At 44.7% G+C, this 27626-nt stretch overlaps 1 protein-coding gene across 1 annotated transcript in view; it reads right to left on the bottom strand.

Annotated features, from left to right (window-relative positions):
* Positions 1 to 23978, bottom strand: part of LOC133343108 (proline-rich protein 12-like) — an 80985-nt gene extending 57007 nt beyond the window's left edge. The window contains exons 1-3 of the mRNA XM_061552613.1: positions 23898 to 23978; positions 21854 to 21937; positions 573 to 623 (exon numbers count right to left, since the gene is read on the bottom strand). Coding sequence (XP_061408597.1) covers positions 573 to 623; positions 21854 to 21937; positions 23898 to 23978 — 216 coding nt within the window. The remainder of the gene's footprint in view (positions 1 to 572; positions 624 to 21853; positions 21938 to 23897) is intronic.
* Between the last annotated feature and the right edge of the window lie 3648 nt (positions 23979 to 27626).

Here is a 27626-nt window from a genome sequence, read left to right as displayed (position 1 = left end):
TCAACGATGGGCTTCATCCATTCCAAGCCAAGGAACTCACTGGCGCCCACGATTGTGGAGAAGCTCGTGTTCATCAAGACCAACCTGCCCGCCGCATTCTACGACTACCCTGTGCCCGACGGCCCCCCCGAGTACGATAGCAGCACCGACGAGGAAGCAGCCTAAGCCTTGGATCAGAGTTTCGTATTCATTAAACCAGGTTTTAATTCCCCGAAATCTGGTTTAATTGTATTAAAGAAAAAACCCGATGCCTGTCGCTGGAAAAATCGGGTTTTTTCCACCCATGGTTTGGAGTATATGGCTGCTATAAATTTCCATATGAGAAGCCATTTCATTGAGCTATCATTTGTGGCTAGGTGCCTTCTAAAAAAGAGCGATATAACTTAGTGGGCATTACCCGGTAAAATTAAAAAAAGTTTAGTTTTAATTTACTTGCTTAATCTCAGAGACTGAAGTGGGTAAATAACTAGAATTAGAATGATTACATTGGCTTCCCATTTGGCAAAGCGATACAACGCGTAGTGACGTGCAAATGAATACCGACAATGATGTAACATCATGACCATTATTACCTTCGGATTTGAAAGCTGCTGCAAATGATCTTCAAACGAGCCTTCGACGAACTGCAATGAAATAAAACCGTCATTGTAAACATGAATTCACTTAAATTTTGATTTAAAGCTTACGTGACTGCAGGGATTCATATTCTTGGTTCTTTCGGTAAAGTCACGGACAGTAGAACCTCTGGTCACGACCATAATTCGTTCCATAACTTTGGTAGGCAACACGATTTGGTCGTGACTCAAACTTAATTTTCCCCATTGGATTGTATGTAAATACGATTAATTCGTTCCAGACTCCTACGAACTGTATATAAATGTAGTTTTTTAAAGATTTTTAAGCACAGAAATAGTTCATTATGCCATAGAATTCACGGTGTAATAGTAAACTAAATGTAAAAACATTGAATAACACTGAGAAAACCTTGAACAACAGAGAAAACTAACATTGCCGCGTCAAGGTTTAGAATCGTTCAACAAGATGATTGTTTCGTCTGCTACATCAGTCGGTCGATTCTGAGAGAGAGAATATTCGTATGAGCAATTCATGTTTCTATTGAAAGTAAATTAACAGTAATATTTGGGTACAGTATTGTCTTTGGAAGCATTCACCGTAATATCGTATGAACGTTTCCTTCACCGCATCATCGTATGAATGATGCGAGAAGAGATTAACGGGTTCTTATGTTAGCGATTAACGTACTCAGCGCTTTCACTCTCTAAATTACGGCTTGAATGAGGGGGGAGGGGTATGACTACACTCACAAAATTAATATCTTACTTGGAATTTAATATAACAAAAGTTATATACATAACTGTTACGCTTTGTGTAATTCAACAAAACAAACAAAACTTAACTCCGAGTTCTCTCCGAATTTCACGAGTCCGTTCTAGACCCCACAGTTTTTTTTTGAGTTTTAAGCACAGAAAACATAATTAAAGTTTAATAGTAAAATATAAATTTAAAAACCTTGAACAGAGAAAAAACCTCAAACAGAGAAAAAAAAAACTTAAATAACAGAGGAAAAAAATTTACCGTAAATAACCAAGGAAACAAACCTTGCATGTGGGTTGCTGTTGTTTGTAAACAAACAAACAAGAGGAAATTTGGCGCTTACAAAAAAATGGCGCGGAAGGGCGCGGCCGTGTTTGATCGCCACCCGAGTATGTGTTCGTGACCAGATTTTAAAAAATTGTGAATTTTTTTATCGGAACCCGATTGGGTCGTGGTCAGAAGCATTTGTGACCAGAGGTTCTACTGTAGAAGGGAAATAATCAAATTATACAATTTTCTTGCTGTGGATTTCACACCTGATGATGATTGCTTTGTGTTGCAGTCGAAACGTCGTGAGCATTTTATTGTTTTATATTTTTATTATTGTATTATTTCCCTTCTACGTGACTTTACCAAAAGAACCAAGAATATTAATTCACTTGTTCAGAAAAGCGTGCCTAAACCAGAGTTGGGACAACCTACAGACCCCAAGGGCCATATGGGGGACCCATGACGTTTTAATTTACACGGTCCGCTGGACACACGAAGTCTATCAATTCATCGAGCCCACAAACGATATTCATCCACCACTGCAAAAATCTTCACACTAATCCACCAAAAGTGATCTCAAAGTCTTATTCGGCCAACGCCTGCCAACTCGACTGCCGCGTTTGCATCGGAGGATTCACTCAACCTCCCGCACTGCGCTGCATTGGACACACAAACTATGACAGACACGATCCATAATATCATCGAATGTCTATCTTAAAAAAATACTGCGTTGGTAAAACAGATCATGCTTGCCAACACGTTTGCATGTGGAGTGGCGTTTGCTCAAACGCAGTGTTTATCACACATTTTCAGAGAGGGGCTGCTTTTGACAGTAAGACATCATCAGTGTGAGGGCTGCCACACATTTGAAACCATTGGGAGGTTTGACAGCACAATGGGGGTGTTTTAACATTTGTGTATTGTCGGGGGCAGCACAAAAAACCTCCAGAGGCTGCCAGTGGCCCACGGGCCTTGCAATAAAGATCACTAGCATGGACGTTTTGTACTTTTGTGTTCGAGACACAATACAGCTCAATGGACAGAGCAGCAAAGCTCCCTAAGTTATGAATATGCAAGTGTAAACCCTGGTCAGGGATGACGCGGCCTCAACAGTCATTGTCATTCCTCAAAAATCAATAACAAAGCACCAGCAGATGAGACAGAACAACTTATCAGTGGTTGACTGAAAAACGGAACTCATTCTTATCAACGGAATGTGGAATTTCCAAGAATGGCTCAAGGAAGCCAATGGAAATGAGCAATTCCCAGGATTAATTTTTAGGCAGTTCACGGGGCATGAATTAATAAATTATAGTGGAATCTTTCGCGCATGATATATGCAATGAGTCGTACGTGTAACTCCTCATTGAACACAATATATGCAAATATATTGAAATGACATGAAAATGTTCCATTTATGATCATGAAGTGAACAAATCCAAGTTTAAATACAAACGAGTAAGGGAAAAACAGACCAAAAAATATAAAAACTCATAAATCTAATCATGATCGTGAACGGTGACAATTCATGAAATTGCCGAAAGGGTGAATCATCAAATATTACAGCAAAGGGTTACTTTGATATTAAGCCAACCCGCACCTCCGATTAGCATGGATGGCTATGTATGGTGCAAATGAATTTCAACATACATACATATGCGTGCGTGTGTTATCCAATTATTCACAGTTTTTTATACTCATTCTAGATTTCGATTTAAAGCTTTCGTGACTGCAGGGATTCAACTTCTTGGTTCTTTCGGTAAAGTCACGTAGAAGGGAAATAATACGATAATAAAAATAAAACATAATAAAATAATTATTACGACGTTTCGGCCACAACGCAAGCAGCCGTCCTCAGGTGAAGAACAGGTCTGTCGGCTGCTTGCGTTGTGGCCGAAACGTCGTGAGAATTATTTTATTATGTTTTATTTTTATTATTTTATTATTTCCCTTCTACGTGACTTTACCGAAAGAACCAAGAAGATCATTCTAGATTGTCCGAATTAGCGCCAATGACTGTGGGATTACCGTAATTAAAGGCCACGGAGTCCACTTAAGGGTCACACCAGTCGAAGGGAATTGCATGGAAATTCATCAGGTGCTCAATTAATAGAGAATGCAGCATCTCTTCCCTCTGGTCTCTCGAGAAAATGATCTGACTTACATATGCATTCCACACATGAAATTAAAACCAGAAACGAGACGATGTTAACGCTGAAATCTGCAGTGACCCACACATTCCGTCCCCTTGCGGAAACATATAAGGATACGCTGCTGCCATTTGCATTTCTACATAAAAAAGTTTTTTTAATAAATGTCAATTTCAAACAAGGAGTCGCCTTCGGTGTGTTACGTGCACCGTTATGATAGTTTAACATGCGTTACAGAGTTTGCCATCTCAGGGATGTTCTCTCCCTTTGCCGCCACTGTCATTAGCTTAGACCACCGGCCATCGTCCCTTCTAGCCAAGCGTCCTGTTCCAGCCCACTTGCTTTTCATAACAGTAATAAAATTAACCCGTAAAAACAAAGTTTTTCACTATAAATCCTTTATATGCGTGGCGGCTAGAGTCCTCTCGTCCTCTGGCTTGAGATGGCTGCCACCTATGGGTCAGATGATTGCCTGCCACCATTAAGCAATTGGTAATTAAATATAAAAAAAATTCTAAGAAGTGTCAAATTTTGGAGAAAAAAATTTCACGAAAATAAATTGTCATGCACAACGAGTCTGTGTGCAAAATGTCAGCTCGATTGGATCACGGGAAGTGGGTTAAAAAACGACCGAAAGATTTGCACGGTCGTAAGCGCGCAAGCAAGCAAGCAAGTGAACTTAATATAAAGGATTTAAAAACAAGATGAAACATCTTAGAGGCGTAATACCCTTTCCGGCAAGAATACAGAAGGCGTTAAAACGTTCAAACACCAAATAGCCATGAGGTTAACCACACATGCTTGTGGCAAAACATGCTAACAAACATGCTTTCATAATAATGTACGCATTGGCCTACACCAGAGAGACTCCTTTATGGCTCTGTCTCACTTGTGTCAGACCAGAGAACGCCAAAAGGTGAACAATACAAAGGCAATGCAGATATCAGAGCATTAATAGCTTGGGTCACACAATTTAATCTATGGGACCCTTTCTGGCAGTATCAAGATGATGAAAAAATGAACAGGCTTTACCCTTTCGATTTAAAGCTTTCGTGACTGCAGGGATTCATCTTCTTGGTTCTTTCGGTAAAGTCACGTAGAAGGGAAATAATAAAATAATAAAAATAAAACATAATAAAATAATTCTCACAATTTATATTTTATGATAATGCTTTATTTTTATTATTTTATTATTTCCCTTCTACGTGACTTTACCGAAAGACCCAAGAAGAGGCTTTACCCTTTCCGCCAAGAATGTTTTTTCATCATCTTGCTTACTGGCAAAAGGGCCCCATAGATTACGGTAAATAAGAAGTCTCTATCTTGAGTGCGTTTTCAAATCCGTGTGTTCCTCCCTCTCCTCTCCAGATGTCACTCTAAGCATTATTTATTCACGCTCCTTTTCGCACTTATCAGCTTTTGTTCCATTTTGTTTGTCTGTGTGCCTAGATATGTTTTTGTGTTTGTCAGGACAGTCCCATTATGCCCATTAAAACTATTAAAACAATTACATACACACACAGTTTTTGAAGTTCTTCACGCATTTGGAAAATGTATACAAGCACAACTCGATTTAGCTGCGTGCAGATTGTTTACAGGGCCCCTGATTGTGTAGGGAACTATATTTACACAGAGACTCAACGAAGGCTCAATGAATGCTCTATGAAGCTTGCATACAGGGGGCTTGATTCCTGTGTGTGGCGTTTGTCTGGATATTAGTGGTGGCTATTAAAGTGATCATGAAGCAGACACAATGCCACGCTATGGTTGCCCATTTTGTCTTTTGTAACATTTATACACGGACAGAGCCACCTATGTTAGACACGATTGTACGTTTATTAACATCGACGCCGTCAATTCTAAACAAACATTTACAACAACAAAAAAAGACAACTGGCTGGGTGGCTAGTAGGGCTTAAAGCTATAGCAAATGCTGCGTGCACATGGCACAGATTATACATGCAGGATATAATGCAGCGAATCGCTGCTTCAGTAACCGCATTCGGCGATCATTTAAAAAAAAAGACGTAACACAAACTGGGTGGCTGTTTGTCTCAGTGAGATAAAATGAAAATTAATGTTTTGGATGGCTGGCCTTACACGTGAAAACAAATAAGATTGTTCCAGAATACTTTAAGTCAAACTAACGTATACACGTAGCGAACGGCGGCGGTGCAGTGGTTTGTGCGGCGAACGACACGAATTCAATCCCCGGCCACGGCTCACATGTGTGATATCACAACCGGTCCTGGGAACCCTCCCCAACTGCCCTTTTCACCAACTTGCACTGACCAGCGTGGTGAAGTATGGTCAAACAACCTCCATGACCAATAAAGCATTTAACCAGCAGAGGATTGACAAACGAATATCAAGTATTATATCATGTATACCATTAATCGTAGAGAACCCACTTCACTACAATGAAAAATAAGAGGCAGATGTACATTTTAATACTCTTCTCAGAATCCGTTACTCTGAGCACTGAAAATAATAAAATGGCAAAATAATATCATTGAGGTGGGGTTTTTTTTATATTCTCTAACGTGTAAATAATATCCTGGTAAAATGATGACATTAATAGAAGCACAAATTTTAAAGTTTAAACCGTGTCAGTCTTCGGCATTCCGCTACTCCCACATCTTTGGTGCCGTGATCTACGACACGTCCTCCGAACACCTGACGCCGCCGTTTCAATTCAACCCGCTGTTTATTTGTTACACGGAAAATCCCATTTAGCCAGTTATTTAGCTCATTGCTGTGGCAACGGCCCGAAGCAGCCACCAACAACAGAGTTGGGGTGGTGAGGAGCCCAGCCAGCAGACAGCCAGAAAACTCGAGGCACAGATGATTGAAATAGCAGTATGATTGCTAAGTATATTCATTCATTCAACAGACATCGTCAGCGAAGGACCGCTTCGCCGAACATGTGACTTCTTGCGACAGCATTCGAATAAACTGCTCTGGCTGCCATACTAATTTGTTTTATCCACGCATCACGGGAGGCGACCACGGGGGAGGTGCCATTCACTTCGAACATGGACCGCCAACTGAAGGGAGTGCAATTTTCCTGAAGTTTGCACATCAAGACAGGCGACGTGTCCGCAGAGTGACAGTCGTCTCACTCGAACTAAGCTCTCAATCGCTAGGGAACCGGTCGCAGATGCAACGGTGACATTTCTGACAAAGTCGAACCGTCAAGATGCCAAGAGAGCGTCTTTGGCATCGCGTGTGGAAGGACTGCAGCCGATTCAAATCAGCTTGAAGCAATGTCCAGGCCTCCGCACCATACAACAAAACTGACCAAAAACAGCACTGATACACTCAATTAGGTGGCCAGACTTAAACGTTTCTTAAACCCAAACGTAAAGCACGTGGAAAATGTGATTATTATATATTTTTTTTACATCATCAAGCAGGTATCAGTGGTCAAGGGACAACTGATAAAGAACATGTTTTTGCACAGCAAACAAGGGGAATTGTTTTCAAGGATAAATTGTGGTGACAAGGAACAACACGAGTACGACAATCACAAAATATAGATGACGTAACAATGTGAAATTTGTAAGAGACACGGAGGAATAACGGAAGTTTGGAATTGCGTCAAAGAGATGGGAAGAAGAGGAACACGTGAATCGGGGAAACAAACACTAATCGGAGGGATGAATTTGACTGGGTAAAAAATTAACCCGTAAAAACAAAGTTTTTCACTATAAATCCTTTATATGCGTGGCGGCTAGAGTCCTCTCGTCCTCTGGCTTGAGATGGCTGCCACCTATGGGTCAGATGATTGCATGCAACCATTAAGCAATTGGTAATTAAATATAATATTTTTGTCCTAAAAAGTGTAAAATTTTGGAAAAAAAATTCACGAAAAGTAATTGTCACGCACAACGAGTCTGTGTGGAAAATGTCAGCTCGATTGGATCACGGGAAGTGGGTTAAAAAACGACCGAAAGATTTGCACGGTCGTAAGCGCGCAAGCAAGTGAACTTAATATAAAGGATTTTTAAAAGTCAGTGGTCTTGGGCAGAACATTGAAAGAGATGATGCCCGTTGGTGGACGCTCATGACAAGAGTTGAAACCAAAAGACAGAACATGCCTGATAGTGTGCCTACCACAAAGATGGAGTGATGACAACAGCTCCAGATAGGATGATCGACAAACGAGACTGGCATTTGGTCCAAATGAACTAAACCCCTTCCCCTTCTCGGGACAGCAGCCAATGTGTAAGTGGGCATCATGGGAGACTAGGCTCGAAAGAAAGCTGTCCTCTGGTGTGGAACAATCAGTTTCAAAGACACTACATATACTACCAGAGCATGCTTTTTGTTTGCATGTTCACCACAAGTACAGGTAGTCCCCTGAGTTACGATGGTCCGAATTGCCAACAACAACCTAACATCGTTCAAGTGTGCAGACGGACAGAATCTTGGCGAGTACAGTACAATATGATACGTTACGATACGTTCAATGTATGTGCGATACGTAGCTTTAGCGATTTCATTTTAGGGTTACCACGATACGATACATTCAATGCATGTTAAAAGTTTTTATGGCAGATAGGATTGTTTCCTGAAAAAACTTTCTATTAAATTGCAGTTCATATAGGTAGGCTAAGAATTTACCATGTTTTTTTACGTTACATTTTACTGTGCAATACAGTATTGTAATTAATAAAAACATACCGTATATAGTTTATACAGTACGCTACTGTAAATTACTCTGTTTTGCTAAATTATCACCATTCTTTAAGACTCCTGGGTAGGCTAGGCCATTTTCGACTTACAATATTTTCGACTTACGATGGGGTCGTCGTAACGCATCTCCATCGTAAGTAGAAGACTACCTGTAAATGTGGTTAATGCAGACACGATTCCTTGCAAAAGGTTTCTGTTTGGTGTTTAAACATCGTAACACTTGTTTAATTGCCAGAAAGGGTAAAACCTATTCTTATATTCTCATGTGTATTGGGCAGCAGAGCAGAGTCAGCATTTCATAAAAGAACACACAATGTGTTCAAGTCGAGAAATATCATCAACAAGAGATGCGTCATTCCTGGAGATATCTCTGGGTCGGCCCTGATCAGAACCCTCCGCAGAGCCTTTTTTATCGAGGAAAGCCTCACCGAGCCTCAAGACTCTTTGTCAGGAGGATACTGTAACGCGTTGGAAAGATTTACCAAGTCAATTAATGGGTGAGGAAACTAGATGAACTGCAGAAACCCATGAATATGACGAGATGCTAATATCTTAAATAAAATACAATTCTCACGACGTTTCAGCCACAACGCAAGCAGCCGTCCTCAGGTGAAGAACAGGGCTGTTGGAAAGACAGCGTCCGAGAGATGCTAATAATGATAATAAACCAATTATTTACGTGGACAAAATTGCAGAAAACTATTACATTCAAAGCTCCACACGTGTATTCAATAATCTATTTGATGAACTGCCATCGCTTGACCGCCTCGCAGCCCAGTGAGAGTTTGCTTCAAAGGTTGTAGATCAAAGGCGTGTGCCATCACATAGTGTACAGACCCCCCCCCTGTATAGCCAAAACAGACTTTTTGGGGCAAGTGCTGTTCACTAACACCTATGAAGGCCCGCACGGTAGATGAGGGGATGGGTGGCCAGCACCATACCCAGCCGCCTTTGTCTCCCCAGTGGTGATGTTTACACACCACACCATACTTATTGTGAGGCTGATTCGACCTAGGGGAGGCCCATGACCGGTTCAGATAATCGTCAATGGTGTTGGCCATGAGTGGGAATCGAACTCTGGTCGCCAGATTTGTAGTGCAACCACTGTACTACCACTCTTAACTTCTTACACCACGGTGGCAAGATGTTAACTATCTCGCCTTGTAAACAGGTCATGGATTCTATCCCGACCCTAATGCCTGCTGAAAATTCGGAGTTTGCATGTTCACCCCATGGTTGCGTGGATTTTTATCCCTCCACATTTAGAATCAACATTATGCATTTAGAGTATTTAGCTACTATAAATGTCCACGTAATAAGCCACTTCGTTGAGCTATCATTTGTGGCCAGGTCGCTTCTGAAAAAGAGCTATACAGCTCAGTGGGCATTACCTGGTAAAATTAAAAAAGTGTATAGTTTAACTGTGGCAAGAATCAGACAAGTCTTTAGGCATGTGCAGCATGAACCCTTGGGACACAACACCCAATCATTACAACACTGTCAACGCTTTAAAGGCAATGAAGCCAATTACTTCTCTTATATATGCATTAAAATACAAGGGGTGGAACGTACACCAGCGTAATGCCGTGTATAAATACATGACTGCCGTATAATCCTTTTTTAAATTACTCAATTGGAATCTACATAGCAATAATCACCCCCTACTGTAAAAAAAACTTGGCAGGTCCCTCCTAAAAAAAGACTCATAAGACTAAGTCAAGCTCTCCAAAACTAAACTTGTTATTTTACCAGGTTAAGCCCACTGAGCTGTACGGTATAGCTCTTTTTAAATCCTTTATATTAAGTTCGCTTGCTTGCTTGCGTGCTTGCTTGCTTGCTTACGACTGTGCACATATTTCGGTCGTTTTTTAACCCACTGCCCATGATCCAATCGAGCTGACATTTTCCACACAGACTCGTTGTGTGTGACAATTCATTTTCGTGAAAAAAAATTTCCAAAATTTTACACTGTTTAGGGAATTTTTTAAAAATATTTAATTACCAATTGCTTAATGCTGGCAGACAATCATCTGACCCATAGGTGGCAGCCATCTCAAGCCAGAGGACGAGAGGACTCTAGTCGCCACGCATATAAAGGATTTAGAGTGAAAAACTTTGTTTTTACGGGTTAATTTATTCACAAGCGACCTAGCCATAAACGATAGCTCAACGAAGCGGCTTATCAGATCAAAATTTATAGTAGCCAAATACTCTAAAATCATGTTCCTAAACGTGGAGGGAAAAACCGGAGGAACCGGAGAAAAATCCACGCAACCGCGGGGAGAACATGCAAACTCCAACTATGCAGGCGTTAGGGTCGGGATCGAACTCAGGACCTCCTGTATACCAGGCAAGACAGTTAACATCTTCGCATCGAGAAGCCTCTCCAAAGTAAACAATGGAAATAAAAAGTGAAAATCCTTCTTGACTTGTATAAGCAAGTGTTGTTATTGGCAAGCATGACAAGGTGGTTGTGCAAGTGATGATGGAACAGGTGGCGGTGGTAAGGCTGAGCTCATGTTTGTTGAAACTTTTCGTACCAGGTATTAATTTTATTCTCTGTCAACCTCGGAGAGACCCACACAAAGTACAGCACACAAAGCCAAGTTCCACAGATGTCAGGGTCCAGCAAAGATTAAATCTGGTCACCGGAACTGAAGATCAGTGCAGTGTTAAACGCTATGCCACTGTCACCTCCATTAACAACTCAAAGTTCTGCTTGTTAGCTAAAATGATTGCCGAGGATATGCTGTTTTTGAGCACCTATTAAAAGCCAACACACCACACAACGAACGGTGTGGCATGATCCACTCATGCCTGACCATATTTGTAATGACGCTGACAAACTACTCTACCAGGTGCTCAATTGAGGTTGAATCAACCTAAGGTAGGTCCAAGCTGGGATCAGAAACACATTGCCACGGGTATTATGAGTGGTCATACATCAAATCTGGGTTAATAATAATAATAATGGAAAGCCTCGCCAAGTCTCAACACTCTCTATTCAGGAGGATCCTGCCTTAAATTGTTTGGTCGTCGTGTCCACTAATGAGAGTTTGGCTTCACATGGGAAGAAACCAGACAGCCCGGGGGAAACCTACCGAGCATACGAGGGTGGGTGACACTCAGAACTGCCATCCCCGGCCGCACCTCGCAGCCCCATGGCTATACAGTGATCCCTCGTTTATCGCGGTTAATGGGGACCGGAACCCCTCGCGAGAGGTGAAAATCCGCGAAGTAGGATTGGCCCCCTAGGAATTTCCGTATATGTGTGTGTGGGTACCAGAATGTTTAAAATATGTATATTTATACTTTATATATATATTTTACTTAAATCTATTTAATTATAAAACCTTAATATTATACATTCACTCTCTCTCTCTCATGCGATACGTATTATGGTGTTCTACACTCACCAATGACAGTAGTATCTTGAGACTTGACTCCAGTAATGACGACAACGACGATGACAACGATGATGCGCAGCCAATCAGCTCACGGGATACATCCACTCGTGCTCTCATTCGTCGATCTCGCGCCGGGAACCAATCACGTGCCTTGTGTGAGTGCCCGTGGGTATGTACAAAGCCTCTGAGAAAAATCCGCGATGCACTGAGGCCGCGAAACTTGAACCGCGAAGTGGCGAGGGATTACTGTAATACCTACCAATCCTTCGTGGTGGCCATCCATCCGAGCATTAACCTGGCTCATCCCTGCTTTAACTCCTGAGATGTATCACGAACGGTAGACATTTAGATGAATGAGTCGAGTGTTATTCTTCATAAACATTCGAGGTAATGTGGCCATAGGCAAGATTGTAGCGTAGTGCATGAGCCACTATGCCAAAGGGTTCCGATGTTCGCACCTCCAATTAGCACGGTTGGCTACGTACGGTGTGAAAGAAGTTCAACATATATACGTATTTCTACAAACTAATCAGAGGATACGGTGCACACGCTGCACTCCACGGTGAACAGAGCAACGTATATTAGTCCCTGCAGGTGGTGTCCGTGCCCCATGCGCGCCAAGGTGCATAAGCTTTTGTCATCTCGCGTGCATAAAATAAGAGAGAAGTTTATAATGATACGGTTAAGAGGATGATTAGATGCCATCAAACGCTGTCTTGAATTTATAAAACGCTTCAATTACGCGCTGATGTCGGGATGGTGAATGGGATTTTGTGAAATTCTGTTTCCATGTCACCGAACATCGTGGAAACGCAATTACATTTTCACAGACGCGAGATGGTTCAACGATGCCACAAAATACAACGGGACGTCTCACATCCGTAAGCAAAAGTTGCGTATTCATTTATAGTCAGGATTTCGTAAGGACTGTTTGTGTTTGTTTTACTTTACAAAATGCCATCATAGAACCACTACACATTGAACACAGTCTTGATTTGAAGCTTTCGTGACTGCAGGAATCCATACTATCTGATTCTTTCGGTAAAGTGACGTAGATAGAACAAATAATAAAAGAAAATACGACGTTTCGGTCGCAACACAAGCGTCCGTAATCAGCTGATATACTAGTCTCTGCCGGTGGATGTGTTGCGACCGAAATGTCGTGTTTCTTTTATTATTCTTTCTATCTACGTGACTTTACCGAAAGAACCAGAGAACATTGAACACAGCCTCATATTCTGCCAGTTAACAATTCACCCAACTTTAGTAATTTGATGAATTGTCATGAATCGGGTGGCAAAATATAGTAATAGGTTTTTACTCTTTCAACTGGTACAAAAACTGTCAGTCTCATTGCTATTGTTTTTGTCTCATTTTTAGCATGTGCACGGCTTCATTTCTCAGCTGTTTTCAATCCACCGATAGATTGAAAGCCTACCCATGACGTACTGTCATGTGGGCTTGCTTGATCATACTTCACCATTTGCTCATCAATTCTCGTTGGTGAACCGGTGACCCAAAGCCGCTTTAAACGCCACATCGCCACGGATGTTCGCCGTTAAGAGAAATCAAACTCAGACGGCCGCGTTCGCCAACCACTCCACCCATGACTACATGAGCATAATTGCAACATCAGCAAATAATTATTTGTAAATAGAATAATTATTGCACGCACCATTCGATACATGTATCGCGAATGTAAACATTGATTTTAATCAATGAGTCGTCACATCAGGAAGAGGCCCTGGAAAGGATACACAGGTCACTTGCAATGAGACTATCCTGGTCTCTTCATTTCCCATCATAGAACGGCTTAAAGTTTATCGACCATAGACAACAGACCCATCACATCGACCACCAAAGAGAGTGGTTCCCCACATCAATTATTCGATCTACACAGTTCTGGAAGTCATAACTGGGTTAGGATGAATTCAGTAAATTACACAATTTTTCGTTTTTGTTTATGGTCATGGGTGACCGGACAGCAACCATCAACTCGCCACATGAATGACACTTGAACCCCGACGACCCTCGGAAACTAAGCGGAGTCGAGCCTGGTTAGCGGAGGTCGAATGAACCCTTTGCACACAACATATGTGAAGTGAAAAAAACGAGCATGTAGGATTTGATTATTGATCGATTAATTTACCCATCGTTACACCTTCCCTGGTTAGTGCTTGAAAGAAAGACGACGGGCCGGTGGATACCAGCTATTGCTAGCGCAGGCTGCCGGGGGCCAGGAGATGGCAGTACAGCAATACGATTCTTGAATTCATACACGGGAAGCTCTTGAGTGTTACCCTCATACAATTGGGCTTTGCTCTGCCTACTCTGCACTTATTTTCCACATGAAGCCAATGCACATCCCCCCCCCCTACCGAAAAAATGCTCTTTTGCCTCGGTGGTAAATGAATATCATTATTCTTATTATAAGAGCCCAGTTTCATAACAGTTTTGTTATTGCTATTGGCTCGTTAATTCTGACACGGCCATCACGAGCTCCCGGGCCAACTCAATATATTTTTTCAGTCGTTGCTAATATCTGCTCTCGCTCGGCCTGTGTGTTGAAGGCGGTGCCGCGCATTTCATTCGTTGGCGGGGGCCGCGGTTTCTGCTACTAAACAAACAGCTGCGTCGAGCTGACGTGGAGTCAGCTGCTGGTGATCGCTAATGCCCCTCGGCACACTTCTCCGCCTTGACGAACGGTGCCAAGTGCAGGGAAAGCCACACACTCAGCCCCTCCAGCTGAGCTAGCTCGGCTGCACTGCAAATGTGAAGAACTGCCAGTTAGTGTTCCTAGGCCCATGCACTTTGTGCACTCGCTGAACTCCCCAAAGTGAAGAAACCCGAGGGAGGCGGAGTGTCACCGTGCGCTGTCCTGGTTACAAATAAAGGTCATTGATCGAGTGACGGATTGATTGGCTAATTGGTTTATTGATTAAACATGACCTTTCTTTGTAAAACACTGATTTGTGGAAAAAAGACAGTTTTGCAGCTGTAGAACCCATTTGTAGTTTTTCGCTATGTATAACCTGCAGTGAAAGTTCAGGTCAACGTGTCTACATTGTCGAGCAAGCGTGCAGCGATGCTCATCTCCTTTGGCAGCCCTGAGAGAGTGGTGCAAATTCCACATTCCTATGGTAGCAACTGGTGTCTCCACAGGACGACCATGATAAATGCCTTAAAAATTGCTACTTATTTTCTGCTCCCTGGAGGTATTACGGGCAAAGTCAACCCGCAGCGAAGATGTGAACTTGCAACCGAGTTCAGTGCTCTTGCCACTGGAGCTAATCGCATTTTAATTTCTTCTCACAAGTTCTAGTCATTCGAGTATTAACGTTTCTACACAACAATGAATTTAGCCAAGCGGAAGCCCCCTTTGGGGATCTGTTTTCTATTATTAAAAGGCAGCCCAGAAAGTTTTGCAAGAATGCGGTTATTACATTGATTAGGATTTTTTTTTCAAACAAACGTTAACCTCTCAAAATTCACACGAAACTAGAATTATTTAAAAACTAAACTATGTTTTCATTTTGCCAGGTAAGGCCCACTGAGCTATACAGCTCTTTTTCAAAAGCAACCTGGCCACAAATGATAGTGCAACGAAGTGGCTTATCGTGTGGAAATGTATAGCAGCCAAATACTCGAAACCAATGTTTCTAAATGCAGACAGAAACACCGGGGGACCCAGAGAAAAATCCACGTGACCACGGGAAGAATATGCAAACTCCAAAAACACATGCATCAGGGTTGGGATCGAACCCATGATCTCCTGTATACCGGACGAGGCAGATAACATTTCGCTACAATGGCATCGCCACACAAGGGGGCATCGCCACACAAGGGGGTTCAGCCTTCAGCACCCCCCCTCCCCGACGTAACGGGGATGCAAATTAAATCACTCTGAAGAAACCTGGCACTCGTAAGAGCTTGCACGCAAACGTGACTTCTGATAGGAACACCAAGTCTGTATGGACCACATTCTTTCCAACAATAACACGGAAAGGAAAACAAACAAATATGTTAATTAAGGTCAAACCGTTATTGGTATCACACTCAACTTGCCAAAATGAACAATTGTCAAATATCTAAAATCTCTCATTATCATCAGAAGCCATGAACTATCCACTACAGGATGAACGTCGCACTTCACGTCTGTATTGGATTTTTATAAATTATATATGGATATACAAAGCGTATTGAATCCGTATGCCGGATGGAGTGGTGGGTGCAGTGGTTAGCAGAATGAGCTTTGAACCAGACCAACCCCTGAGTTCAATTCCCGGCCACGGCTAATCTTGGTGGAAAGAGATACCTGAACCGGTCTTGGGTCCCTCCTTCACTAGCCTGAACTGACCAGTGGGGAGAAATATGGCGAAACAAGCCTCATGACCTTTATTCAGCAGTAGCTTTACAAAAAGGCTATGAGTTAACAAACTTATTTTAAATGTTGCATAGGCAAATGAATGTTTGTACATGAGTATCGTACACCAGAGAGTAACACTACAAATCATTTAATTAACTGGTATCATCACCACAAAGGCCCCCATGTTTAGCTTCCTGAAGAAATTAGAGCGTGGACAATTGGAGACAATTTTGAAAACTCCTCTATTGCCTCCAAACACTTTGCCAGCTTTTGAAGCCCCTCTTCCGATAACGCAACAATGTGAACAGTGGCGGATAGCCTCAAACACCAACAGTTGGCCATCGTGTGCCAGATAAATGTTCACTTAGGATCGGGGTCAAACTGATTAAGTGTAATAGTTCAAGTAGACCCCTTTTGGAAATCCACTGCTGGATGACGGCAGCCTCCCCGCTTTGCGTGTTCAAGTTATTTGACCGTACCCTCACCATGCCGGTCAGTGCGGGTTGGTGAAAGTGGGGAGTGTATAGGAGGGGAACATAGAAGTGCAGCACAACAACGGATTTTTCTGCACTGCCCCCTGCTGCCCACGAGGGCAGCCTCGTAGCCCTTGTAACAACCTGTTTGTTCATAGCGGTCGCCCATCCAAGCACTAACCAGAATTAACCCTACTTAGCTTCCGAGATCTGACAACATCGGGTGCATTCTGGATGATTTGGTCATGGGTAAGTATTTTCTTTGAAAAAAATAATGAGCAATGAGGTGGCTGGACAGTTGGGGAGACTCGTAACAACAAAGTCAGAAACACTGAGCCAGCAAATCCGAGATTGTTGATTTCAGTACAGGCAGCCGACCATGACCGAACGAGATTTGCGAGTGCAAGAAATGTGACCGTCTCAACCTGGTCACTAGGCACGCAATGATTAACTCCTCCACCAATTGGATGAGTTTTCCCCGATATAAGGCCATGATTAAATGCCAGAATCAATGTTTTTTTCGTAATCGTGTTTTACCGTGTCATTTGTATTGTTTTCCTTTTTTTCTGCCTCTATTGTACCGTTTTGTTCAATACACTATCTGAAGTGTGATAACTGTATAACAATCATATGCGTAAACTCTTAATAATGGGTTCTGACGCTCATGATTCAATGCATGTATCGCAAGAGTAAGACCTGGTTTTAATCAGTGAAACGATGCATTATTAAGTGCCTTCTGGTCACCAGTGAGTGCAGAAAAAGTGAAAACATAACATTGAATTAGTCCAGGGGCCTTGGGCAAACATATGTAATGAGCGATGGATCTGCCGTTAAGACAGGTAAGCGACACCTCCTTAAATGAACGTGCACCACAACCATCAAATAGAAAACCTTGGCTGTATTTCCTGAACTGTTATTAAGATGAAGAAAAAATACTCGTACAGTTTGAGGTCACTTAGAACAGGAGCACATTTGTCCGATTACAGAACAGTCTGACCTCCGTAATTTCCATCACGAGACTTGGAAGTAAATGTGAATTGTGCCCCTTTCTCCAGGATGCCCATGTCCCACTCCTTTTCTGTAGAAGTGTCTTGAGATTCGGTTGAAAATTCGACGCTATGTAAATCCAAAATCTATTGTGCAGATCGTAAAATCGTTTCATTGTGAGCGAAGACAATGTTGGGGTAGCCCAAAACAGAGTGAAAGTTTGTATGAACAAGGCATGTCTTCATTTGGGGGTCGCAATTTCCTTCAAATACTGGTTTTTACTGGCTACAAGTATCAGAATCTTTATTTCGACTAGAGGAAGCTGATGAGCTATGAAGCTCTTTTCAGACATCTAGTATGGGCGGGTCAGTAAGTTAAAGAGGTAGAATGATGCATCGATTAACGCCCGTTATTCAACTCACGATACGCGTGTCAAATCACTGTTGTAAGAATCGATATTTAGATATGTAATGGGTTCACATGACCGCTGCAACCACTAAGTGATAAATAAATAAGTAATGCATTCTTGAATTGATTTTAGAGCCAGAATGGCAAATATTCCTCGAATCACCAGGTAAGGTTGAATGTTTACACCACTACATGCTACTCACCGATATTTACAAACTTGAAGTAAACAAAAAAGGCAGGAATCAAACAAGCCCGATTCTGCTGATGAGCCACTAACATGTCGAAACCTGTCCATAATTTGCGCGTACTGAGTCAATGCCGCTGAAATTATGCACTTCCAGAAAGGCTGTGCGGCGATGGGTTGCGTGAGAAATACTTAAATGTTTCAAGTGGAGAGACACACATATGAAAGAGACATTGTGTGCTTATTTATTTTGTTAAATGAAAATAGTCTATGTCTACCACCTTCTTAATCATCATAATAATACATTATCGGCCCTTTGGCAATCCAATTCGGTTGGAGGCTTCCCTCTGTCCTTTGGTCTTCGGAGGTTGTTCGACGATACTGCGCCACCGTGGTCAGTGCAGGTGGTTAAAGTACGAGAGGCCCAGGGCAAGTTCAGATATTACTCGCCAGCGGTGTTAACCGTGGCCGGGAATCATTAAGGTCGCCATGTAAAAGATATAGTGAAGAAAAGTGGTGGTGCAGTACACAAATACTTTACCACTGCCCCCCCCCCGCCCCTACACAGTGCATCCATCACAACGCTGCAAAACTTGTGAAAGACTGCATTTTCAGCATTACACTAAAGAAGTAATTTCCAGGTTTTTACTAGCCAGCCAGACAGTAAGATTCCAGATTAAATGTGGGAACGCCAATCGCTGATCCAGTCCAGGCAAGTAGTCTTCAAGTGATGCCACTAAGAATCAATCTGTTCCCCCACCACAAAAGTGGTCCAAAAAACCAGCCTCCTCCAACAAAAGCTACAAGCCACTGATCCTCAAAAAGTGGTCTAATGTTTCACTCAGCTCGAAGTCGGTTACGTACACTGGAGGCAGACCAAGATGGACAATATATCCTGAAAAATGAATAAGAAATGGCCCCCTTTTATGAAGAGGCCAAAAAGCACCTTAGCAGAGCTCCGATGTATTTTATTTAATATTCAAACAAAATAATACGGAAAATAATCAAATAATTTATAATAAAAAAAAAATGCAAATGTTATTGAACCCGCGCACGCTGTGCTCTCCACAATATTAAATCCACAAACGTTCTGATGAGAACATTTAAAGAAGTTGCTCAGTTAAATATATACTGGCTTTAAACCTGGTCACGTATGGGTCCCTGCATCACGTATTAAGTTGGTCACAAATAACTGTTCCATTTCAACAACGAACTGAACAAGCACTCATCCACACCAACATCGTCACACCTCCCTGAGGCAGACGACATGGATGTGAAGACCTTGGAGAATGCTCAGTAATTGCAAGTGCACATTGGATTGCATTTGAAATCATCATCTACCCACTGCTGGATGAAGGCCCCTCTATGCCACCACGAGCTCTCGACCAGTATACAACGATGTAACAATCCATCTCGCTCCAGCACACAAAGAGATCTAATCGCTCCATCTCCGCATTGGTCACCCTCAATGGTTACAGCTCATTACTCGGGCTATATTTTTAAAACACCCATACATTTGTAATTTGTGTGAGTGTTGTTTCAAATCCAACATGGCGTCAGCGGTTGATGTGGTGATGTCACAGGCTGTAAACGCTGGGTCACGTTGACCCCACAACCTCACAATGGTTTCTAGGTCAGCCCTGAAGCCCAGGGTCAATTGTGTTGCGTCAAAGGGCCAGTGTGGCTGAGGAACGACAAGCTTATGACATCCATACCTGGGGGCCAGTTATAATTATAATTACGGGAGCATTGTAGAGCTGAAATGATAGTAACAATGACATTGTGATTGCAAACCATTATGAATTACACAAATACAATTGTAATTGATCTCGCCAAAGCACCACTGCTAAGCCTTGGTTACAGAGCCCCAATTACAGCTTCATTAAGGCAAGACCACAGCCACCTTATAAATGGGCATGGCAACCGGGCCTTAATAAAGCAAATAACCACCCTTCCGGCAACAACCAACCAATCACACGGTATTTTACTACTGTTCAGTCTTGGGTAACATTGACACTGATTGGTTGGTTCAATTGATGGCAGGACCAGGCAATTTGTAACAATAGTTGATCATAATATCACACAATGCATCTCCGCAATTAAAAACCTCAGTGGAATATGTACACACAGTCATAATCAACGGCAAGATCAATCCACTGCTGCAACAAGCCCCCATTCAAGACATTGCCATCTCTCACAGTCATGGGATATTACAAATAATCCACCGTATTTTCTCCTGCGGGACTACTCAGGTATACACCGTCGTTCCAAAAATGTCCATGGCTGCACTGGTAGTTGTTATTAATATTCGTGATGTGCAGAGAGTTCTTAGGAGCAACCCCAATTGTGATATAACCTGGCAATGTACGGTACTGTGTAGCCAAATTTAGAAACAATGCTTCAGACGAAACCCCTTTTTAAGCGATAAAAAGTTCTACCAACTGTTTCACGTACGCTTTGGGAAAAGACTGTGTATAAGTATTATAGTCATAATAAAGTTGATGATTCCAGAAAGAACTTTAACAAAATTGTTCACTGCATTCTTTACAAAATATAAACTTTACTCTGGCTGATTTGTTTAAAATTGTACACGTCATATATTGTTTTACTGTGTGTATATACTACAGTTAATTTACGAGCATCAAAACAACTGATTTGTAACGATTCCTCAACTATAACATATCTTTTTCATGTATGCTTTGTAAATGCTGTAGCAACAGTGACGGCTACTGGGTAATAACGTGATGTAGTTGAAAGAGATTAACAGACACCCACGGGTCGTAACTTTTATGATAAACGGCGTCAGTTTACATTTCTTGACGCGTTCATTCCGCCTGGATGAGATATAAAACCAAGAAAGACCTCGCGCAAGCGTCCACAGGCGAAATGAATACACCGAAACAACTTAACATCCTAAGCCGAGGTCGTCGGGGAAACACTGCGAGAGTTGGCTAAGATGATAACGTCATTTACAATAGGATGTCTTTGATGTATATACGGCACAAACGCAAGTGCCTGCTCAGCTGATAAATGTCCTGGTGAAAATCTATGTGTTGGCGGCTTTGAGTCAATTACTGACAATTCAACATTCCCATCGAAGGTAAAAATTTGTTTCCAAATTGACAGCCAATGTTTACATGACGCAATGTTACTCATTTTTATATCAACGGCGGAGGGATGCCGTTGAACCCTCAAAACCAGGATCCAAAATTCTGGCCTTCTCACTTCAAATGTAACAGAACTTGTTTTGATGTTTCGCTTCCTGTGCAATGGCTTTGGCTGATGGTCCAATGAAAAAACTTTCAATAAAATGCACTGTTGTCAAACTGAAGTCTGCATACAATATCACACCATTGCAATCACCTTCCACCCACACCATTGCTACCAGCAGCAACACCATCACAACCATGAACGTAATCTCCCTCGGTATATAAAACAAGATTAAAGCCACTGGTTGTCAAGATCTATAACGTCTAAATACATCAAGCAAGTTATCAATGAACACCGCCAGCAATGGGAGCCCGAGGGCTCATTGAACACGAGGTGATGTAAGACGCCAAGTAGACAGAACTCACCGCTTCAAACTTGTCTTTATTCCTTCGCAGGAAGGCAACGCACGCTTTCCTTACGTCCAGATGGAGGGATTGTGTGTGGAACACCTACACGCCACAAGACGGGGGACACAAAGGACACCACAAGAGTAATTCAACAACAACAACAACAAAGAGCCAAGCATGTTACTGTCACAATACCATTGTTGTTGTGAACTGCAAACGAGCACACGCAACACAAACGTGTAGTAGTAGCAGCAGCAGTAATTATGATGTTCACGCCATGTCAAATTGTGAATGGGCGTTGTAGAGTATTCAAAACAATGAACATTTCCAGACAAATGATGATGATGGAGGGGGGGGCACAGAAAGTGGGCGTGTAATGTTCACAGATGTCACGAAACAACTTCAACATGTGCTCGTTCATTTTCCAAAACTCACCCACAACCACCACGCACACACACCACTACCACTACTACCAACACAATAGCAACACAACACAATAGCAACACGACACAACACCAAGCGTATACGGCATGTCAAGTTAACCAAACACGACGGCATACATTTAATACCTATCAACTCCTTATCAGTGTCCCCCTACCTTATCACAGACCAAGTCAGACCTTACTGGTCACCCCGTGTCCCCTTATAATCTCAACATTCATCCCACAAAGTCCCATCACAAGGAGATCAACACAAAAAGACAAATTAAACAAAAAATGTGCCCGCATTCAAACGCCTGTAAGGCCGTATGGACCTGCAAACTCAATTTCCCTGAACAAGAATACGCAGTAACCCCACATCGTATGGGTTGACGGCTATGACATCTTTAAAACCCACAACACAAACACACAAACAAACACACAAACATCGCATCTCTTACCTGCTCTGCAACGACTCTGAAGAGACAGGACCCATCTTTGGCTATGAACTTCCGATAGAGGCCGTGGCTGGACAGATACTCGTCGATTGATTGTTGTTGGGAGTGTGGTTGCACCACTGCAAGCCTTTTGTGTTTGTACATGCTCTTCGTTGGACGAGGTGGTGGTGGTGGTGATAATGGTTGTTTGGTTGGTTGTTAGTGATGTCGCTAATGTTGTTGTTGTTGTTGATGGTGGTGGTGATGGTGTTGGACCATCAAAGGGGACAAAAGGGGGGCGATTAAAACAGCGGAACGATTGTTGTTGGCGGTGGTAAGGTGACGATGGTGATGATGGTGGTGGTGCTAGTGTCAAGAAAAGAAAGCTCTTCAAACAACAAGAGAACAAGCAATGGAGCGATAAAGACGACTGATGCTGCTGTTGTTGATGATGATGATTATTATCAAGAAGAAAAGGTAAATCTACCCAAGCACAAAACAGCGAAAATTCGTTTAAAGATACTGCCGATTACAACGTAGCGGTCAGGAAGGAATTCACAATAGCCAACATCTTTAACAAGAAGAAAAAGAAAAAAAGACGACGACGACGATGCTAATGACGATTACGCCGATAACAACAACAACAACAACGCATCAATAATAACCACAAACATCAACATGCGCCGCGTCGGGTGCTTTGTTGGTGGAGGGTGGAATCAACAACAACAACCAACAACAACAACAACAAACAATAACAACAAGACCCACCCCCCCACCCCACCGATCCCCACTCAGTCGCCAACGCTGAGGCGCCAAACGTCAAAGTGACGGCGCCCCATGGACGCCTCGAACACCGCGAACGCAGCACGGACAAGCAAAGCCTCGGCGATGAAGAGGTGCTAGTGGGGGTAGTAGGAGAAGGATGATGATGATGATGAGATTTGAAGAGGAGAAGGAAGAAGAGGAGGAGGAAGGAGGGGGGGTCCCTGTCCCCTCCTTCTCCCCACCCCCGGCTACCCGCGCTCCGGCCCCCTTAGCGCCGCTCTTTCACCCCTCGTCCCACCAACCTCCCTCCTGCCCTCACCCCCACACCGCCCAGGGTGCTGGCTGAGCAAGGCTGGCTGCTGCTGCTGCTTCTTCTGCTCGTGGTTGAGGATGGGGGCTGTGTCACTGGAGTAGCGATCGCCTCCTCCTTTTCGCCGCCACCGAGGAGCCTGCAGGAGCCGCGCTCCGCCGCGCCAGCGCCATTCCGCAACTCTGCGCCGAGTCGCGGGTCACTTCCGGCATCATGGCCACAGTGGGGGAGGGGAGGGAGGGGGTGTGTGTGGGGTGTAGTGTGGGGGGTGTGTGTGTGTGGTGTGTGTGGTGTGTGTGTGTGGGGGGTGTGGGGGTGTGTGGTGTGTGTGTGTTGGGGGGGTGGGTGTGGGGTGTGTGTGTGGTGTTTGTGTGTGTGTGTGGTGTGTGTGTCTGGTGTGTGTGTGGTGTGTAGTGTGGGGGGTGTGTGTGTGTGGTGTGTGTGTGTGGGGGGGTGTGGGGGTGTGTGGTGTGTGTGTGTTGGGGGGGTGGGTGTGGGGTGTGTGTGTGGTGTGTGTGTATGTGTGTGGTGTGTGTGTATGTGTGTGTGGGGGTGTGTGGTGTGTGGGGGTGTGGTGTGTGTATGTGTGTGTGGGGTGTATGTGTGTGTGGGGTGTGTGTGTGTGTGTGGGGGTGTGTGTGTGTGGTGTGTGTGGGGGTGTGTGTGTGTGGTGTGTGTATGTGGTGTGTGTGTGTGTAGTGTGGGGGGGTATGTGGTGTGTGTATGTGGTGTGTGTGTGGGGTGTGTGTGGGGGGTGTGTGTGGGGGGTGTGGTGTGTGGGGGGTGTGTGTGGTGTGTGTGTGTGTGTATGTGTGGGGGTGTGTGTGTGTATGTGTGGGGGTGTGTGTGTGTGTATGGGGTGTGTGGGGGGGTGTGGGGGAGGGGAGAGAGAGGGGTGTGTGTGTATGTGTGTGTGGTGTGTATGTGTGTGGGGTGTGGGGGTGTGTGGTGTGTATGTGTGGTGTGTGTGGGGGGTGGGGGTGTGTGTCGGGGGGGGGGTGTGTGTGGTGTGTGGGGTGTGTGTGTGGTTGTGTGTGGGGGTGTGAGTGTGTGGGGTGTGTGTGTGGTCTGTGTGTGGGGGGGGTGTGGTGTGTGTGTGGTGGGGGGGTGTGTGTGTGGGGGGGGTGTGTGTGGGGGGTGTGGTGTGTGTGGTGGTGTGTGTGGGGTGAGTGTGTGGGGGGGGTGTGATGAGGGTGTGGTGTGTGTGGTGGTGTGTGTGTGATGGGGGTGTGGTGTGTGTGGTGGGTGTGTGTGTGTGGGGGGGTGGGTGTGTGTGATGTGTGGTATGTGTTTGTGTGGTGTGTGTGTGGTGTGTGTGGGGGGGGTGTGTGTGGTGTGTGTGGTGGTGTGTGTGTGTGTGGTGGTGTGTGTGGGGTGTGTGGTGTGTGTGTGTGGTGGGGTATGTGTGGTGTGTGTGATGGGGTAGTGTGTGTGTGGTGTGTGTGGGGTGGGTGTGTGTGTAGTGTGTGTGTGGTGTATGTGTGATGGGGGTGGTGTGTGGTGTGGGGGGGTATTGTGTGTGGCGTGTGTGTGGGGTGGGGGGTGTGTGTGGTGTGTGTGTGGTGTGGGGGGGTATTGTGTGTGGTGTGTGTGTGTGTGTGGTGTGTGTGGTGTGTGTGTGATGGGGGTGGGGTGTGTGTGTGGTGTGGGGAGGTATTGTGTGTGTGTGTGGGGTGGGTGTGTGTGTGGTGTGTGTGTGATGGGGGGTGTGTGTGTGGTGTGTGTGTGTGTGGTGTGTGTGTGATGGGGGTGGTGTGTGTGTGTGGTGTGGGGGGGTATTGTGTGTGTGGGGTGGGTGTGTGTGTGGTGTGTGTGTGATGGGGGGTGTGTGTGTGGTGTGTGGTGTGTGTGTGATGGGGGTGGTGTGTGTGTGTGGTGTGGGGGGGTATTGTGTGTGGTGTGTGTGTGGGGTGGGTCTGTGTGTGGTGTGTGTGATGGGGGGAGTGTGTGTGTGTGTGGTGTGTGTGATGGGAGACTGTGTGCGTGTGTGATATGGAGTGAGTACGTGCGTGGCCTTTATAGGTGCCCGCTAACAGCACTTGCCCCTACAGTCTGTTAAGGCTACACGGGGCATCTTTGTAATGGGGGAGTGTGTGTGATGTGGGAGTGCCGTATGGTTGTGTGTGTGACTGTGTGAGATGGGGGAGTCACGTGACACGTGTGTGTGTGTGTGTTTTTTGACAGTCTCACACCACTGTGTTGTGTTTTGACAGTGGTCTGAGACCGTGTGCTTGATAGCGGTAGTCGACTCAGCCTCAAATGAGTACTTGGTGCTCCGTGTGTAGTAAACATCGCGACTGGGAGAGACAAAGGCGGCCGGGCGTGGTGCTGGCCACCCACCCCCTCGTGTACCGTGCCGGCCTTCGTAGGTGCTACTCGCAAACAGCACTTGCCCCTACAGGCTGTGCCAGGCTGTACGTGGGATTCTTTGTCTTTGTGTCATGTGGGACTTTGTGTGTGACGGGTGTGTGTGGTGTGTGTGTGTGTGTGACGGGTGTGTGTGACGGGTGTGTGTGTGACGGGTGTGTGTGGTGTGTGTGTGTGTGTGACGGGTGTGTGTGACGGGTGTGTGTGACGGGTGTGTGTGTGTGTGACGGGGGAGTGTGTGTGTGTCTTGAGGTGTGTGTGTGACGGGGGAGTGTGTGTGTGTGTTGAGGTGTGTGTGTGTGTTGAGGTGTGTGTGTGTGACGGGGGAGTGTGTGTGTATGTGTGACGGGGGAGTGTGTGTTGAGGTGTGTGTGTTGAGGTGTGTGTGTGTGACGGGGGTGTGTGTATGTTGAGATGTGTGTGTTGAGGTGTATGTGTGTGTTGAGGTGTGCGTGTGTGACGGGGGAGTGTGTGTGTGTGTGTGTGTTGAGGTGTGTGTGTGTGTGACGGGGGTGTGTGTATGTTGAGATGTGTGTGTTGAGGTGTATGTGTGTGTTGAGGTGTGCGTGTGTGACGGGAGAGTGTGTGTGTGTGTGTTGAGGTGTGTGTGTGTGTGACGGGGGAGTGTGTGTGTGTTGAGGTGTGTGTGTTGAGGTGTATGTGTGTGTTGAGGTGTGTGTGTGTGACGGGGGAGTGTGTGTGTGTGTTGAGGTGTGTGTGTGTGTTGAGGTGTGTGTGTGTGTGTGGTGTGTTGAGGTGTGTGTGTGTTGAGGTGTGTGTGTGTGTTGAGGTGTGTGTGTTGAGGTGTGTGTGTGTGTGACGGGGGAGAGTGTGTGTGTGTGTGTGTTGAGGTGTGTGTGTGTGTGTGTGACGGGGGAGTGTGTGTGTGTGTGTTGAGGTGTGTGTGTTGAGGTGTGTGTGTGTGTGACGGGGGGAGAGTGTGTGTGTGTGTGTGTTGAGGTGTGTGTGTGTGACGGGGGAGAGTGTGTGTGTGTGTGTGTTGAGGTGTGTGTGTGTGTGTGTGACGGGGGAGAGTGTGTGTGTGTGTGTTGAGGTGTGTGTGTGTGTGACGGGGGAGAGTGTGTGTGTGTGTGTGTTGAGGTGTGTGTGTGTGTGTGACGGGGGAGAGTGTGTGTGTGTGTTGAGGTGTGTGTGTTGAGGTGTGTGTGTGTGTGTGTGTGTTGAGGTGTGTGTGTGTGTGACGGGGGAGAGTGTGTGTGTGTGTTGAGGTGTGTGTGTTGAGGTGTGTGTGTGTGTGACGGGGGAGAGTGTGTGTGTGTTGAGGTGTGTGTGTTGAGGTGTGTGTGTGTGTGTGTGTGACGGGGGAGAGTGTGTGTGTGTGTGTGTTGAGGTGTGTGTGTGTGTGTGTGACGGGGGAGAGTGTGTGTGTGTGTGTGTGCGAGAGAAAGAGACGTGTGGGTGTTGCGTGAGACTGTGAGGGGTGGGTTTTGTGTGCGTGTGATGGGGGGATGTGTGTCTGGGTGACAGGGCAG

This window comes from Lethenteron reissneri, chromosome 16 (assembly GCF_015708825.2).
Source record: "Lethenteron reissneri isolate LAM-NWPU_2019-01 chromosome 16, ASM1570882v1, whole genome shotgun sequence".
NCBI classification, from domain to species: Eukaryota; Metazoa; Chordata; class Hyperoartia; order Petromyzontiformes; family Petromyzontidae; genus Lethenteron; species Lethenteron reissneri.
This window is presented reverse-complemented; position numbering and strand designations above follow the sequence as displayed.